This window comes from Dromaius novaehollandiae, chromosome 1 (assembly GCF_036370855.1).
Source record: "Dromaius novaehollandiae isolate bDroNov1 chromosome 1, bDroNov1.hap1, whole genome shotgun sequence".
NCBI classification, from domain to species: domain Eukaryota; kingdom Metazoa; phylum Chordata; class Aves; order Casuariiformes; family Dromaiidae; genus Dromaius; species Dromaius novaehollandiae.
In genome coordinates, this window is record NC_088098.1 from 126,861,442 (window position 1) to 126,879,344 (window position 17,903).

Sequence of the window (17,903 nt, forward strand, 5' to 3'; positions counted from 1 at the left end):
CATGTCGGGGAAGGATGATGCAGCCAATGAAGTGCAGTTCAAAATGACATGTTTTAGCTTTCTTTTCTCTAGTTATCCATCTAAAGAGGCACAAATTACATCCAGTGTCTAGGTACAGGTCGCTTTCTTTGTCGTCAGGGATGCAGAAAATCTCTTTTTATAGTTAGGCATTGTGATAGGAAAGGAAGAGATGTCCTGTACTACAAGAATCCCAAAGCTAAAGCTTACACCTTCCACTGTTGTCTGAACTGGGCTATTTCAAACATAAAACCAGACTTTTTTTTCTCAATGGGCCCTCTGATCTCATGAGACCTAACCAGTTGTGACCTAATAGTTAAGCTATGAAAAGTTTTTAACTAAGCTTTATTTGGCCTCCCTTGGAAGGTATGGCTCATCTGAGGATGGACATCACACCTCTGTATTCTAAATCATATTCCACACATAAATAACTGTTATGATGTTGTGCAAGTTCTTTCTATCTTGCTGTCCATGTGACTAGCCAACACTGAATATTTTATCTTAATTACATTGTGGTGGCGATGATGAATTTTGTTATGTTTTGGTTTTGATCAAGAGAAAATGAGCAGAGACCTTGTGTGTTTATAGCTGTGGCTCCCATGGCTTGGCTGATGTGACAGAATCCCATCCTGCATTTGTCCAGCTCTAGATCCAGAAGTTTGTGCTCTTCTTCATCCCCAGGGAGATCTCTTATCACTTCTATTCTGTCAGAGAGAAATGGACTTTGTTATAATCATCATGACTGAATCATTAGCACCTATTGATTCTGTGTTTGTGTGTGTGTCTGTGGGAACTATCAGGGAATTTCCACTGAAATTAATAAATAGTGAGTTTAGGTTTTTAATTCACATAGCATTTCTTCTTGTCCCCTGCCCGTAAATGATTTTGAAAATATGAGTGGTGCCAAAAAAAAAAAAAAAAAAAAAAAAAAAGTAAATATTTTGGTTAGGTGAATATTGTTTTAGTCACATATGTCTGTCCAGTCATACTTTGTGGAACAAGAATCTTGAATAGTCATCTGCTCCTATATTTACTGTATCAAAAAGCTATATTGACAACTGAGGTTTAACAGATTCCCAAATTCCATATGTACTTTGTGTTTAACAGTGTATTGACAATTTGGATGGATAGATTAATAATCAAAACAAAGCAACAGCAAATAATGTAGGTCTAATCTGTAAACCTGTAAGTGAATGTGAGTTTTTTATTAAAAAAGACAAAACCAGAAATCAAAGCAAAACCCCAGCTGATTTGAACAATAGGTTGACAATGTTATTTTTGATAGTAATCTTAATCATTATGAAAATTCTTTTTTTTTCTCATTCACAAATCTTTGTTTGAATTTCTCTGTTTTAATGCATAGTTCTCTTACATCCAAACTGCATAGGTTTTCTCACTTTTTAGTATCTGCAAAATTGATGTATAGTTTAAGATGTCACATTGGAGTCCTTCCTTAACAATCGGTGTTTCTTTGAAATTTTCTCTTTAAACTCCCACAATGGATCTCCACTGCCTGTCACACTATGATACATGCTGAAATGCCTGCTCTCCTGGCATTATATAAAACCAATAGGCTTTGGGTTTTCCTAGCATAAACTGAATACTTGTGTAATTATCCCTTCCCTAGTCTTGCTTCGAGATACTTCTCTATGGTCGTTAATGCAAGGACTTTTCTATAAAAAAAGAGGACTACTTTGATATTTTAAACTTGTTGAACTGATAACTGTTAAACTTAATCATTGCAAATATACTATATTATTGGATTGAAAATGGGTAATTTGGGGCAAGTAGTGTATTAAATTATTGCATTATTTCTGTAACGCTGTCTTTCAGGAGTCAAATTTGGTTTTCAATAAAATGGCCTATTTGGAACTTGCTTTTACATATTTTCCTAGTCTTTTACTAATGTGTTTCATGCTGTGGATTAGTGAGGCCTTTTACCAAGAAGAGGAGCTTATTTGTCCTTAAGATTCCTTCTATATGCTTTGATTTCTAAAACAGAGAGAGTGTCACATCAGTGTTCAAGTTAGCTTAACTAACTATACATTTATTGCTTACAAAATATCAAAAATAATTTTTCCTTATTGTGATTTTTACCATTCAGAAACTTTGAGAAGTGGAAGAAGAAACATCTGTCTATATCTGATTGAAATAGATTTTTATTTTAATGATTGTTCTCCTCTTTTCTGTCTTCCCTGAACAGCTATAACGTCTTGCAGAGTGTAGGAGGCAGTTTTGCTGTAAATCTCAAAATGTATTATTTTCAAGTGAATGTATCAGATGCATAAGATCTAAAAATTTGTATGAGACATTTTATTTAGAAGGATCTCTCAACATTTATATAGAACTTGCCTAATTACCCATTCAGTTCTAGAAGTACACCCTTAAGCCTGTATGATTTTACGTTTTTTAACCTGAGATCGTTATTGTGATGATTACTTCTATGTATACATTATTCCTTCATTTGCAGAGAGATGCACTCTTACAACCTTATAAATTGCTGCCAAAGTTAAAGTACATGGATTACAGTGTAGAAGTGAGCATGCAAGAATTCTTTGAGGTTCCTGAAAAGGTCTCTATTCCAGTGTTAGCATCAAGCAGAATTAACCTGAAAGTTCCTTCAGAAAAAGACCCCTCACTTCAGAAAACAGGTAAGAGTATTCTTAAACTGCAACTGATGATGAACTTGGATTTTCCTGGAGACAATCTTTTTTTTTCTTTTATTTTTTAAAGTTTTGCTTAGCTTACATTTTGATCCCTCCTTTGCTAGCTGGTGTTATGTCCCATAGGTGTCTGATGATAGCACTTGACAAATCATTTTTGGTTTTGCTAGTTAAAATGTAAGTAGTAATTTCTTTATAAATTCTGGTAAAGGCTTAACATATAGTCAGTTCACTACTGTGAGGAATTCATAGATTTGTTCATCAATGCTTTTAAGTTTTGGTCAAAAAAGAAAAAATTAAAATGCCTTTAATAGACTTGTTAGGAGTAAAGTAATTCTGATTTGGATGAAGACAGTGTTGTGGTCTTATTCAATATCCTCTCTATCAAGACCCCAGTGTAGAAGGAATTACAGAATCGTGGAAGGAACAACAGAATGTTTCTGTAAAGAAATATTCCCACAGGGATGTTTCTCAACTTCCTTGTTAAAGGTTGCCTTTATGTCCTGAGGCATAAGAATTTACATCTCCTAAAATGTTTTGATTCCCCCCTGCCCCTTACTTCTCAGTAGCTTAGAAATATTTTAGTATTTTTTCCACATACCCTGCAAATGCCTCTCGATGCAAATCCAAAATCTTTACCTAAAGCTTGATATGAATCTAGGAATATTTCCATGAAAGTCTCTAGGCAGTTTAATTATAGTAGTTTCTGTTATACCACTTCTTGCTTATGTATAAACTATTGAGAAAAATAAGTGAATCTAATTCTTCCTGTTTCACTGTTGCTACTGTTAATACAAATGAAATCTTTAGATTATTATTTTTCTTGGAATTCCTGAAGTTTACGGTAAGACACAATGCCATTTTTTTTTCTATCTGCAATGAACTTTTAGTTTGCTGGAAGTTCAGTTATCATTTTGTACTTAATTTTATCCTGTTTCTGTATTTTTGGGGGAGAAGGAGATTTGTATATATTATACTAAGGTGGCCCCCCTTTTTTATGTTGTTCTGTTTATAGTGCAATGATGATAAATACTGAAATTTAGCAGGGGAAAAAAAGACTGACTTTTGTCCTGATTGTAAGTGTTTACACACGGCAGCTTTCCAGGTCTTTTTGAATCATTTCTGTAGCTACTGTAGACTCTCGTCTGAAGAATGAAATTATTGCATATTCATGAGATGTGAAATAATTGTCTTCACCAAAAAATTCTGTTTGGGAGCATGTACCTCCTCGTAATTTGTGAGATCAAAGTTCAAAACGAACTATTACCTGATTTTACATTCTGTCTCCTTTTTATGGTTACTCCCTCTTATATCTGATTCAGGGAACTGGCCAACAATTTAAATGGCAGGACTATGATACAAAGCAAGCAAAATTATCTTCTGATATTTTCTTAACTATTTTAAAAATAAATAGGTGGATGGATTCTGTTTCCTTTGCCTTTACATAGTCAACTTAAAGAAAGTTTTTTACTTTTTGCTTCATTCAGAAAAAAAGCTGGTGATATAACAGCATTTCCTGAATTTGCACATAAAAGAGCAGTTTCTAGTCAGAACTGTAAATAAGTTATATTAAATGTTAATATGTTGCAAATGCTTATAGTATGATGATTATTGCTGAAAGGTTTAAATCCCTTCAGGCATTTAAAAAGATGAAGCCAATATAACGAAAGAAGACTGAGTTTATCAAATTTTAACAATTTGTATACTTGCAACTGTTTGAATTTCACCTTTTAGAGCCTGGTGGGGAAAATTAGTTAAACCTTAAACCACCTTAAGTTAATAGAACAGAAGTAGTAGAAAGGCGATGTGGCCTACTAAATCAATCTATTTACTGAAATAATTAAGGCATCTTATTGCTGAAAAACTTTATGATGAACACAGAAAACTTAGAAAGATAGACTAAAAATCAAAAGTCTTCTTGACCAGATAGTGAATATATGCTGTATCTGAAAGAGCTCTTAGCCTTTTTCTTTTATAAAGCAGACACAATCTTTTTCTAGCTCTATTTGTATTAACAGTAGATTATTTTTGTAAATAAGTATCTTTATGGTGTTTTTTTCATGTATTTGAGATGGATATTAATTGCTTTTCTTTTGATGTTTGGAGGCTTGAATTAAAGATGATCGAACTAGAGCTGTGGCAATATCAACATTCAGCTACAAATTCATCCAACCTTTCAAATTTTCAGGGATCCCTCTTGGAATTCATTGCAGTATTTTATAGAATGTTACTGTTTCAACACTGTGTCACATACGGAATTCAAAGCGAGTTTTGCTTTATTATGTGAAAACTTTTCTTTCCACTGAGTTGAAGCTCTTTCTGCCTTTTGTGTATGCTAAAAAAAGTATATCTTGCTATAATCAGTTAATATTAAAAGTCATATTTTTGAACCTTTGTTGCTTTTTGCTATTAACTTTCACTCTTTCAAAGTTTTAGCATTAGGGTACTAGCAGAATATATGATAATGGTATCCACCATCTGTTAAGTGTCTTCTATCTTTTTCTATAGCAAATATTAATTTTTTCTTAACTGATAATTGATAAAGTAGTTATTTTAGTATCTCAGAGTATTTACTGTGAAAACTGATTATTCATCTCTTTATTTTTCATATTCTTAAGTTAATGAAAATGAAAATTGAAAATAATTTTTCTTCAGCGATGTTTTTGTAATTAGGATCATGATGAAAACTTTAATTTTTCACAGGAAAGAAATGTTAATGCCAACTTAGATTTTGCCAAATAAATTTTCTCCCTACTTTTCTTAGATGTAGCACTTACCTTTGGATAACTTCTCTTGTTCTAGTAGCATCTAGAAAGCTACTAGCAGTGGAAAGAAATTCATTATCCATTTATACATATTCTTCTAACTACTACCTGCAATACTTACAGATCATGAAGATAGTCTGTGAGACTTGCAAAATCTGCAAAAACAGATTCCATTTGTTCTTTCCTTCTCTCAGTCCCTTGTTGTTATACTCTTGAAATTTATGCTTCCAAGTTTTTCTTGTTGCATGATTTACTATCACAATTATCTACATCTGAATATGCATGGTTACAAAAAGCAAATGCAATGCATACTTAAGTAACCTACATCATTTACGTTTCAAATTAGTGTGTATTCTGAGGCCTATAGTCTTTTAGACTCTTATGATACTTGGCATTTTCATATGTGAAAGCAGCATTACTTTGTTCAATGGGAAAAATACACATGTGCAAGTTTGCAGGGTCAGGATGCAGAGATGCATGTTCTCATTGGCTGAGGAATCAGCACTTCCTATGTGTTTTACAACATCTTCCTAGAGTAGATTAGAAATTGTTAGGACCTCTAGGTACTAAGAAATATGAATATTTAATGTTTAAATCTTTGTAAAACAAAATTCTGAAGCCTGTTTATGCGTTTGAACTGTGTTTGAGTATTCTTAGGTTTTTTTCACTATATTACAAATGTTAAGAGAATATAGGACTGTGTTGTCTTAATAATCCAGGTGTTCTGCACCTGGAGATGGACATGCGCTGCTTATATGGTGTATATCTTTCTGGATCTGACTAATCAGTTTCTGAAGCAGCATGTACATATGTTTAAAAATGATGGTTATTTAAGTAATACTGTACATCTACAGATATTACCAAAATACTTGCCTTTTATTTAGTGGTTTTGAATGTTACCACCTTTTTATGTTAAAATAGTTCTTAAATTCTTATTTTTTTCAAATAGTACAAGAATAAATTCAGCTTTTTCACATGGATCATTTAAAATTTATGCTCTTGTTATTAATGTGATAGTGGTTTAAATCTGTGAAATCAAAACCAAGGTAGATTTTAGCTGGGTTAAAGCTATTCTATAGTTCAAAAAAAAAAAAAAAAAAAAAGTCTAGGGTGTTTGTGATTTACCTTTCTCCCCCCACTCTGCCCAAAAGCTGAGATAGATAGGTGTGGAATGCTTAGTGTGATTAGATGTCCTTGCAGGAAAGAGGCTTGCTTTCAGTTAGTGTCTTGACCCTAGGAAATTTTTTTCTCATCTCTAAATCTGGCAGGCTGCTCATCATTGCACTTTCTTTTCTATGCCCTTATAAATTGCATGTTTCTAGTTCCTGCTGTAATGCTTTTGTCTGCAACATCATGTAGCTTCTGAGATTTTTTCTTTTGTGAGGTTGTTCAGTAGCTTACCAAAGCAACGCAGTCTTCCACTCCTTTTAGACCATCAATCTGAACTCTTAAATTAGTCAGTGAAGTCTAAATGATTTCTAGTGTAACAGAGACATTCACATAGTTATAGGAGAGAAACAATATTTTACTTTAAGGGATTAGATTGTCGTGGGGAAAGAATGAAAGGCTTTTTGGCATTAAAGGTTAAAACCAGTCTTGATCCTCTAGAAATCTTGAAAGAGAGACTGGCTGTAAAAATCAACATAATGCACCAGGAGAGGGGGAGAGAAGGTAGGCACAAGGTCTAAAGCCCTAACTACCACTTTGTCGGGAGGTGCAAAAGCAACTGAACTGAAAATGGGAAGGAGATACCTTTCTGATAAAACTGTTATGTAAGTAGACTAAGCGTAGTCTTTCTTTATTGTCTTTGCCTTTTATTAACATTTGCAAGTGTTCTCTGTTTCAGTGTTACAAATAAATATTTTTATTTGCATGTCTACATTAACATGGCTTTACACGTTGTTTTAAAGAAAGTGTGAAGCAATGAAATGTTCTCATTACAAGGGTGTGAGGAATCTGTAAGCAATAATTCTGAGATACCCTCACAAGTATCCCAGCTCCCCACGGTATTTCTGCTATATCCAATGGCAACAGAGTGGGTTTCTGCTTGAGCTGCATGGGGAAAGCAATCACAGCCATGTGATCAGGAAAGGCCAAAGTGATGCTCTAGTTGCTGTTGTTGACATTGAAGACTCTCTACTGTGCAGCAAGACATTGGTTTTCATACAGCACAAACAAGAATCTGACATAGCTGCCATGGACTACTCTAGACTGCATATTCTCTTTGTTAAGATTCTTGTGTTTTATCTTTTCTCTCAGTATTTGATAGAAAGCATCATTTGACTCATCTTGCATGTTCCTGCAACTTCTTGTGGCACTTGGAATCAGGCGTATGCTTTCTTGGCTTATGTTTGTTTTCATACTTAGCATATCCCATGTGTTTTTGGTTTCTTTTTAGGGCAAGAAAGATGGATGATTTCTGACAAATCTTTTTGTTACAGATTCATTCTGTTTGGAGTATAGTAGCTGTGCTGTAAAACATTTTAGGCTGTTTCTGGGCACATTTTTCAGAAGATGAGAAAAGTTACTGCAATAACAGAAGCAAAACTAGTCTGGAGAATAACTACAGGAGTAGCACAGTCAGGTTGTAGAATAGATGTAATACAGGTTGGAGGCTGAAATATTTCTTGAAGAATGGGATATTTAAATTGTAGTTGGAATCCTTTCATTGTTAAGATATAGTTGCCTGTGTTTGTAATAATTGCTGCAGAGATCAGCTAAAATTATAATGGCTTTGTAGAATGGTATAGGGGATTCTTTGGACTGCACCATACAGGAGAGAAAGACCAGCTGGGAAAGATGGCAAAATCTACACACACAAATAAAGTAAGGACATAATGTTATGTGCATCATGATATCAGAACAAAGGTTGTTGACTGACCAGATGGCAGGTCACAGTTGCTTAGCAAATTCTCAAATTATTTTTACAGTTTAAATGTGGATGAGCATGCATGAAAATTTTAAAATACTAACGGCTAAACTGCTGTGAAGAAAGTAAAGTACATTAAGGAAGTGGTTATTTTTCTATTAGTTTTTGCTGCTTTCTTTTTCCATCAATCAAAGGAAATGATAAAAATATCAGAGAAATTGAAGTACCTAGGGGAAAGCCAGAAACTAAATCATATGGCAGAGAACACAATCTTTTGGATATTTATTTCCTTTCCAAGACACTTAGATAGTTACATGCAGGAATAAAAATGTCAGAGATATTGCAGAGAACTAGATGGGACTTTGGGAGTGAATTCAGAGAGCTGGTAAACTGAAGAACAGCTAAAAAGGGAAGATGAGATAATTGGCTGATAGTGTGAAAACAGTCAAAGATATGTTCCATGGAAAGAAACAGTCAATGCAGGTAGATTCAGTGTATTTGTTTTGTTAATAAGGAAACATAGGAATTCTGTAGTCAATTTGAAAATACAATATTCTGACAGAAATCACCAGGTTGTGTCCCTGTGAATAAAGACAAAATGATGGCCTCATCAGGAACTTTTCTGTTATCTGAAGAAGCAGGATTTCAGCCACTGTGGTAGCTTTGCTTAGGATGGGAATAGCTACTTCTCCAAAGAAATGTCAGAGTGCTTAGCTTTATGAAGAAAAATAAAGGTGGAAGCAAGATAACTAAAATCAATCCTTGGTTCAGAATTTCTTAGATTGCAGTAGCTGTAAAAGTGTCTGGCCAATACTATAAGAACTTTGTCAAACGAGAATTAGAAGGTACAAATCAATGCCACTCAACATAGTAAAATCTTGTAAAAAAGATCTTGTAAAATAACCTTATTACATTACAGTATTACAGATCTGATGGATAAAAGCAATGAAAAATTTTTACTGTATTTCCAGTATGACATCTTGACCAAAGCCAAAACATAGACTTCTATGGAAGCAAAATAATTCATTAGGCAAATTTAAAAATGAGTGTGCTGACAGATAGAGCAACCTTGGTCTCTAATTTGTTACTGGAGAGTCATCACAAAGTGAACCTTCAGGGACTACTTCTTGTTGGACATTGTTAATTTTTCATCAGTAATGTAGAAGGTTATATAAATTCTTCATTAAGTTATCAGTGACCCAGATTTTGTGGGAGAATAATCAGTTGGAATTGCTATGTAGTTATAAGCCAAGTATATGCATTTTAGTGCAACCAAAAATGTGGTAGTATGCGTGGGAACAGAGCCTGGATGCTAAACCGGTTAAGAGACTGGTTTTGGAAAACAGTGGCTGTGAAAATGTTGGATGGAGTCACATAAAATTGTCACCTCAGTGTGAGTTCTTAGCGCTAAAATGGCCAATTAGATCTATAGATAAATTAGATGAGAGTAAAAGGGGAAGCTGGGAGATGGTCTTGTCTTAGTACATAGCTATTGACAGAACATCTATGGAAGGTTTTGGTGTCTGTAAGAAGATTATGGAAATTCTTAAGGAATTTCTTAAGGAAATTCTTAAGGAATTTGGAAAAGATAAACCACAAAAAAGTTCCAGTGCTAGAAAACAAAGCTTAGGGCGAGAGTAACTCAGCTATCACTTTCAACTCTGTGTGATTGCGAAGTACTGTACTTCAAACTTGACAGTATGTCAGTGTTATGTGATCAAAAATAGTCTGTATCTGTACAGATACAGATGCTGTGGAGGGAGATAATCTAATAAGGAGTCTGCCTTTAGCAGACTGCCTAAGGATTCAACCTGGTGCTCAGCCCAGCCCCATTTCATGTTGTGATTGTTGGTGAAACTTTGCTCTCGTTTATTCTTTGAATTGTTTCTGGAGTTCCTATCCTCTTTAAGGTCCTCTTGAAGATATGCAGTGTATCTTGTAATTCTTTGTGACAGAAAATTTTAGTACATAAGAAGATCACATACCACAGTGATTGTTCACTGTTGACTTAAAATATGATCCTCAAGGGATTTAGTCTCCTCAGATCATCAGAAGTAGCCTGGGAAATAACTGAATCCCTGTATATACTACTGGCTCAGAGAAAAAGTAACTGACAGGAAAACTTTCCTGTTTTGTAATCAAAAGTAGAATGGGTTCAGTTATCTAGAAACTCATGTTAGGCATATTTAACCTTGAAATGAGTTGCCTTTTTTTTAGCAGTGTGCTATTAGAGAATGAGCAGACTAAAATGTCATGTGGAGTTAAAATAATGGATCCAGTTTTTAAGCAACAGAGAGGTAGCATCCAAAAGCAGCTCCATGCTTCACCAAACAAACAAGTTGCTGGTTTTCTTGGATATGGCATCCCTAGAGATGCTTTGACTGTCTTGTCTCAACTCTCTGTTTGTTTCCAGAGCAAAACTTGTCAAAGTTACGCTTGGTTGTAGGTTTAAGCTAGTGGATTTTATCCCTTTTTCTTCCTGTCTCTCTCCCATCCCTTGTCTTAAACCCCTATTAGCTGGGGAGTCATTAATTGTGTGGTTAATGGTAAAAGGAAGATGTGAGGTTGAAGTTAAGTGAGAAATTGTTGTGAGATTACTAAAGCTACAAGCACAAGGAATGGCAGCAGGAATAGAACAAAAAGACCCTAAGACTCTGTCTATATTAGACTATAGCCTACTGTAAAAGTTTTACTCATTGTTATGCAGCTGTAGTAAGGTATACCTGCTCTTATAATTCATTCTTAACGAACCTGTCTTGTCTGCTCTGCTTGCTTTTCTTTCCCAAGAAAGCTTTGATTTCTAATAAAATCAGAGAGAATTAAGAAAGGGATATAATAAACTTTCCAGCAGCATAATCAGCAGAATTAATTGAGTGGCTGTCATAATACACAGAGCCCTTTCCTGATAGAACAGGTTTTAATATACCCATGTGATTTAAGATATTATCGTTGTATTTTTTCTCTGTAGTCCTTTTTGTTGCTATGAGAGTATGGGCTAAACTAAACATGGAAATAACAAGATATGGTTGTGTTACAATCACTTGTTTGCATGTATCATGCCTGTTGTTGATGTTAGAAAGGGGAAGTTTGTTTTTTTTATATTGCTAGGTCTTTAGATAAGGATAATTTGTTTTTGTTTACATACTGTCTAGCATAACAGCATGTAAATCCCAGGAATTCTACTGGTACTAATGAACAGCACATAGATTTTACAATATAAACACTTTTTATTTGATCACTGTTATATATAGCACAGGTTTACTTAGAAGAGTCTGGTAAATATACACATCTACATGGCTATTAGATATCTGATATTTACTGGCAATTTAAAAGAGAAAAAGAAATTCAAGACCTTAGAATGGTAGCTAAACTTAGTATTAGCAATGTTCATTAGCTGTTCATTAGCAATGAGGATCTCAGTTTTACATCCTGGCCCAAAATCTACGTCTTCAGCCGTAGTAACATGGCAGCCCTCAGACCTGATAGTTGTTGAATCTCTGTTAATTTATGGAAATGCTACCCAAAAATAAATAAGTCTGTAATATTGATCTGATCTCAGTATTTTTCTTATGTAGACTATAATTTTAGTTAGAAATATTGGATGTTATGGTCTCATTGCTGTACTTTGCAATAAATAACATGCAGAAAAAGCAAGCAAATAAGATTTCAATGTTAGATCATTATTTGGCACCATTCATACTGTTTAGGATGAAAAATTCCTCAATATTTTTTTCTTTGTTTTCTTCAGTCATATCAGACAACTAAGTAAAAATATTTATCTACACTATACCATCTATAGTACACATTTTTTCATGTTAGTAATATCTTCTAATCACAATTTTTTTCTGAATAAATATGTACTATGCCCTTCTTTCTGTGACTTCTAAATGTTATCTTCTACACTTGCTCAGCTTCAGATTTAATCAGAATAATCTTAATGTTTTTTTTTTCCCCAAAAGTAATTTCCTGGGGCTTTAAATCTATTCTCCAATAAAGTGTTATCAGTGGTTCTGTTGTTTCATCCTAGTGTTCCATAGTTCACATGCTATATATACTTTTCAGCATTCAGTTTTTTGCCTAAAAAAGTTCTAATATTTTATGTAAAATTACCTAGTTTCTCACCAATAACACAAGTTTGTCATCTTTTCATTTTACTGTTTACATGTTGAGGCTTTATACTAACTCCTTATCCTATTAAGACATTCAGAGTTGAGTTCTGTAATTTAACTGACAATAATAAAAATTTAATTACATTTGATGGTCTTAATCATCCAGAATAGTAGGACACAGATGGGGTTTAAAATTTGAGGGGTAGGATTCCTTTGTACTCCATACAAAGGATTTACTGACAGTATAATTCTGTTTCAAAATGCGACTCTGAAAAATGATGAAATAGAATTCTATCTTAGTAACTTTTGAACCAGCTATATTCACTGAATAAGTAGAAAGTTGTTTTGGTCTTGCAAAAGTGAGAAGTAATTTAAATATTAGACAGAATGCTTTTCTTTCATTTTTGACACCTGTAGTGATGCTTCCAGTGGAGAATAACTGTATTTGCTATGTTTTTTTTGTGTAGTGAAAAACTTTTGGAAGGTCTCTGTGTTAGGCTTCGTTACTGCTATGATGAAGAAGGACATTGATCCTCAGAAAAAAACATCATTGTATTATTTCCCTTATTGTCTGTTCAGAAATCGGTATCCCTGTTTGCTCCTTGATTGTGGTTAGAAGATTCACTGATACCTGGAGTCTGCTTGACAGAAGAACATGGGGATAGACAGCTATGGCTTCAAGCTCACTTGACAAATGAGGCCTTTAGGGCTCAGGATACTGTATAAAGATACATGATTTAGATTTTCGTCAATGAATTTTGACAACCGCTTATATGACTGTCAGTGTTGAGGCCAATCATTGTCTTTGCTGTCTTTGACACTTACTTTTGTGAGGCGCAGAAGATACTCATTCTCTGTAGCCAGTATTAGATCTGGTGTTGGCAGTGCCCATTTCTCATCATCGGTGGCCCTGGGAGGGGAAGACATGGGCTTCTTTTAATATTAACTCTGTGCGTCTTTGGACTTGTCCCATTCTGTGACAGAAGGAGTGTTGTCCTGTCTTAGTGGCACTCTCTGCTCTTCTGAAGGTGAAAACATGAAGAACTTTGAATAAAGAGAGAGATTTTATGTTTCAGATCTGTAATTTGATAAGCATCCATCTCCTTCACATATTCTGTGCACCTTTAGGATAAAACCACTGTTTAAAATTTTGAAAAATTTCCTATGTTTTGTAAAGATGCATATATTGTAGCTTTTTAGTTTAGTTGCCAGGGTCACTGAAATATTCTTTACAATGTATTTGTATGTTTATGATCTTGATTCTTTTACAGATTTGTCTAGAGTAGGTTTCCTGCCATGCAGTCTTAATTTTTCAGAACTCCATCTGTATAAAAGAACATGCTCTTCTTGGAAGTAAGGAGGATTTTTGACAATTCAGAGCTATTATATTTTTATCTATCTCTAATAGTGTTGGTAAGGTTTTTATCTGCTGTAGATTCGCTGCCCTTGTCCAGCAACACAACACCAATCATGGTGTGGAAAGAAGGAAATGGCTATGGATTTTTGGGTAAAACTGAAAAACAAAACAAACCCCCTTCCTATATTTGTCTTCCAGACAGTGAAGGAATAATGACAAAGTATAGATACAGTAAAATAATACTGATTTGAGGATCTTCAGTCTATTTATGCAAATCAGAAATGTGTCAGAAAAGTTGGAAGAATCTAGGATTGCATGTTGTCTGTTAAAAGCCTATGTTTTAATTTTACAGTTACTGGATATTATTAAAAAAATAGGGCTTTTTTAAGTGTTTGCATAAAGTTCTGCTTCAGATAATGTCAGGTTTAATTTTTTATTCAGAAGACCATCATTAGAAATCTTAATGTTAAGCTGAAGACGTTGTATCCAAGAATATTTAACTAATTGTATCTGTCTCTGCTTCCTTAACTCCTAGAACATTTTGAAAATAAATGAGATGTGAATACCAACTTGGATCTTTCAGATGACTTAACAGGCAAAGGACTCTTACACATAGCTGAGTTTATGCATTTACGTGTTACGCATTACTCTTATGCATTACTGAGTAAAAATTCCATGCTAGTACAGGTAGGAGGAAAAACAGAGGTGGAGTAAAATCCGGATTAGGACTATATCAGAATATCTGTTGGTTTTAAAAGTCATTTTTCATAGACTAAATCTGAAAAGCTGAAGATTCATGTTTCTGGTCTTCTCTCTATGCTTGTTCCAAATATGGATGCAGTGTTAATGAGTAAATACAAGAAAAAAGTAACAAGAGAATTGTTTTAACACATGATGAGTAGTTTGGGAAACTTTGCTTGTATTTCAAGTCAGGAATAGTTTTCAGCAGAAATGAGCACCGATAGTTTCAGTGTGTGTAAAGCTATGGATTGTTATTGCTGAGCACCAGCGAAAGTACATTCCAATGATATCTTTGAGGTGTTGAAGATTATGGGACCTCTGCAGACACTGTGGATGTTTCTAGGGGAACTCAGTTGAAGCCAGTTCTTTCTCGAGTCCTATTCACTGTTCATCAGTGATCTAAAGGAAAATGTAAAAATATGCTACTGTTTGAAAAAGATGTGGAAAAACAGCCTAGTAATGAAGCATCAGCTTTTACTATGCACAACAGATTGTTCTGCAATTGGGTGCTCTTGAACAGTGTGGTTTTTATACAAAACAATGACATGCATCTAAGATGAAATAACGTAAGTAGGTTGACAGGGGAGGGTGGGCTTTATTTGCAAAGCGATGTCTCTGAAATAGACTTCAAGAACTTCTTTGCGTAGTGGTGGAGCACTTAACTCCCTGTGTGATTTAAGGCTTTCAGCCTTATTTCTCACACTGTATTTTTCAGACTTCAGCTCTCAGTCACTGTATTTCAGTAAGGGATTGTCTGGAAATTTTTGAAAAGCAAGGTTCCTTGAATGTACAACTGGAAAAATACAGTGTAGGTGTTGAGAAGTGCTATTACAGTTTAATAAAAGTGAGAGTATTATAGGAACATCATGTCTGGTTCTGGCTTCTATACTTCACAAAGCAAGTTATAAATTAGGAGAGGTTCAGGAAAGAGCTATAGTAATTATTTCAAGGTCTTGAAAGCTTGCATAAATAGTTTGATCTTTCATTGATCTCTGAGGGAAAGAAGCCGTGTTCAAGTTATCTGTAAGTACTTAAAAAGGGAGAAAATGTCTGACTATAAAGGCATTATGTAGAAATCTCTGTGCTTTCTATATAACAGAAAGATGTGTAATGAAACAGTTCAATAGCTGTATGCTGATGTGAGTGTGAGGATTACTAAGTACTGACACAAACTCAAGGGAAATAACAAACTTTCTGTCACTTAGTCTTACAAAAAATTGTAGATGCTTTCCTAAGATAAACACTTTTGTTCCAACTGTCAGGCTAGGGCTTATATAAGAATTGTTTTTTGAAATTCTTAGATTAAGAAAAATGTCTTTTGGCATGAAAACTGTGAAACAAATGTATGATGCAGTCAAATGATATTAGCAGAGGAAGGAGAATAAAATACTTGAAAGCTACATATACATGAAAATAAATAGAAACTTTACAATTCTAGACAGGTTTTTCTGAGAGTTCTCTAAAGGTGAGGTCAACCTGAAATAAATGAAGACTTAAAAATCAAAGCTAAATTGAAAATTAATTAAATGATTAAGAAAAAGAGAAGAATTTTTACTCTGGAAGATGGAAATTCGTTATCAGATTTGTGAGTACTCATAAATTATTTGCAGTCAAGTTTAGCAAAAATTTCAGGCCATAATTTTACACAAAATTTACACAAAATTTGGAAAATAAAATTCAGACATATGTGGAGTCTTCTCTGTTGAAGGAGAGAAAGCATTCTACAGATAAGTTTGGGCAGTGGTTTAAAGACCACAAAACCTGTTGCTACCAGTGACTAAAACTAAACTATTATCGTGGTTTTCCAGTTCTAAGAACAGACGGTCAATGCACATTTCATCCAGGTAGATAGCCTCATGTGTTTTCGTGTGACAGTTCAGGGTTACTAGAGTATCGCAGTATTTCACAAGGAGGGCTTTCTGTTTGACTGGGTTTTTTTGGTTCAGATTCTTTGTTGTTTGCAATCTTCTGCCTGGAAAGGACTTAGCATTGCCCATTGTACTAGTAGCAAAAATCCAGTGGTAATACCTTTGGAGTAGAAGTACTTTTAAAAAAGGAAAGATATGGAAGTAAATGATTGATAGTAGTTGATCTGAAAAAGCAATTCAGCAGCATATCAGTACTTTCTATTATATCTTCTAATATTAAGCAAATATCATCTACTGTTGCCATGTCAGTAATGATAAATTTGTGTAGTTCTTAAAAATAACTATAAGATTTTAATTTTCAAGTGGATATACACCTAAGCAAGCATGTCCTGATAAACACTAAATCAAGCTCAGTACTGTTTTTATAACACTGTATGTTGGTGAGCTTTTCTAAGGCAAGCATGCATCAAGAGTGCTTTAGTTCTGTCATATGGTGTAGTCTCTTTCCCAGTTTATAAAGGTAGACGTAAAAACTCAGGCAGGAAAATAAAACTAAAAAAAATTGACAGCAGAGTTGTACTGTTTCAGCATTAAAATTGTCCAGGAAGAGACAGAAATGTGCAATGCATTTATAATGAAAAATTGTTCTTAAAATGAAGGACTTTTTTTTCCACCTTGCTATTTAGTTTAGATTCCGTATCAAAAACTAATATAAGAGTGCTGTAGCCTTTGACTACAAGATTTGACAATCGTTTTGGCTTCTCTGGGAAAATATCAGACTTAAAACAACTGCTGTTTTTTTTTTTTCTTTCCTATTTTAAAGGAAACTTCTTCCCTTAAATAATTTTAGGTTGCAAAAAGAAAGGAATGTGTATTCTTATGTACTACAGAAATTTCTACCCCACACTTGTTAAATCATTTTGGCACAATTTGCCATTAAGCCTTCATTACTAAATGCTATATAAAAAAAGTCTTTGATTCTCTCAGTGCATTCAGTGCATTTCTTTGTATTAGTTCTGAGCTCTCTTCCTTGATCATAGGAAAATTTGGTTAATCTTCCATCTTTTGCCTTCTGTTGCTCACTTTTAAAAGACCTTGTCTTAGCCGATTCCCTTTTCCAGACATGCAGAATCACATTTTTGTGAAATTTATAAAATTTTGGGCATATAGTTTTGAGAGATATTAGCTCTGTCCTTGTTGTGATTTTAGATTCAGTGTCTTTGAATTATAACACTATTTTTCTCAGTTTGAAACTTCATGGTGCAGCTAATCCTTTCCAGTAAAGGGATAACTTAAGAAAGCACCCTAGCTTTACCACCTTTCTTAAATTATATTAAGCAAACTTGTTCTTATTTGAAGGCTTTTCAGTTGTCCATTAGCATAGTGAGAGTGTGTAGCCTTCTTGTTTGTAAAGCTTTGGCAAATATTCTTGGGAAATACTGAGGAGCCAATTTTATTTAAAAAAAAACAAAGAAACAAAACAAATCCCAAACCACCAAGCTTTGGGGGAAAG

At 34.1% G+C, this 17,903-nt stretch overlaps 1 protein-coding gene across 1 annotated transcript in view; it reads left to right on the top strand.

The window, feature by feature from the left end:
• CFAP47 (cilia and flagella associated protein 47) overlaps positions 1-17,903 on the top strand; it is a 386,437-nt gene that overhangs the window by 172,726 nt on the left and 195,808 nt on the right. The window contains exon 46 of the mRNA XM_064505814.1: positions 2,489-2,675. Coding sequence (XP_064361884.1) covers positions 2,489-2,675 — 187 coding nt within the window. The remainder of the gene's footprint in view (positions 1-2,488; positions 2,676-17,903) is intronic.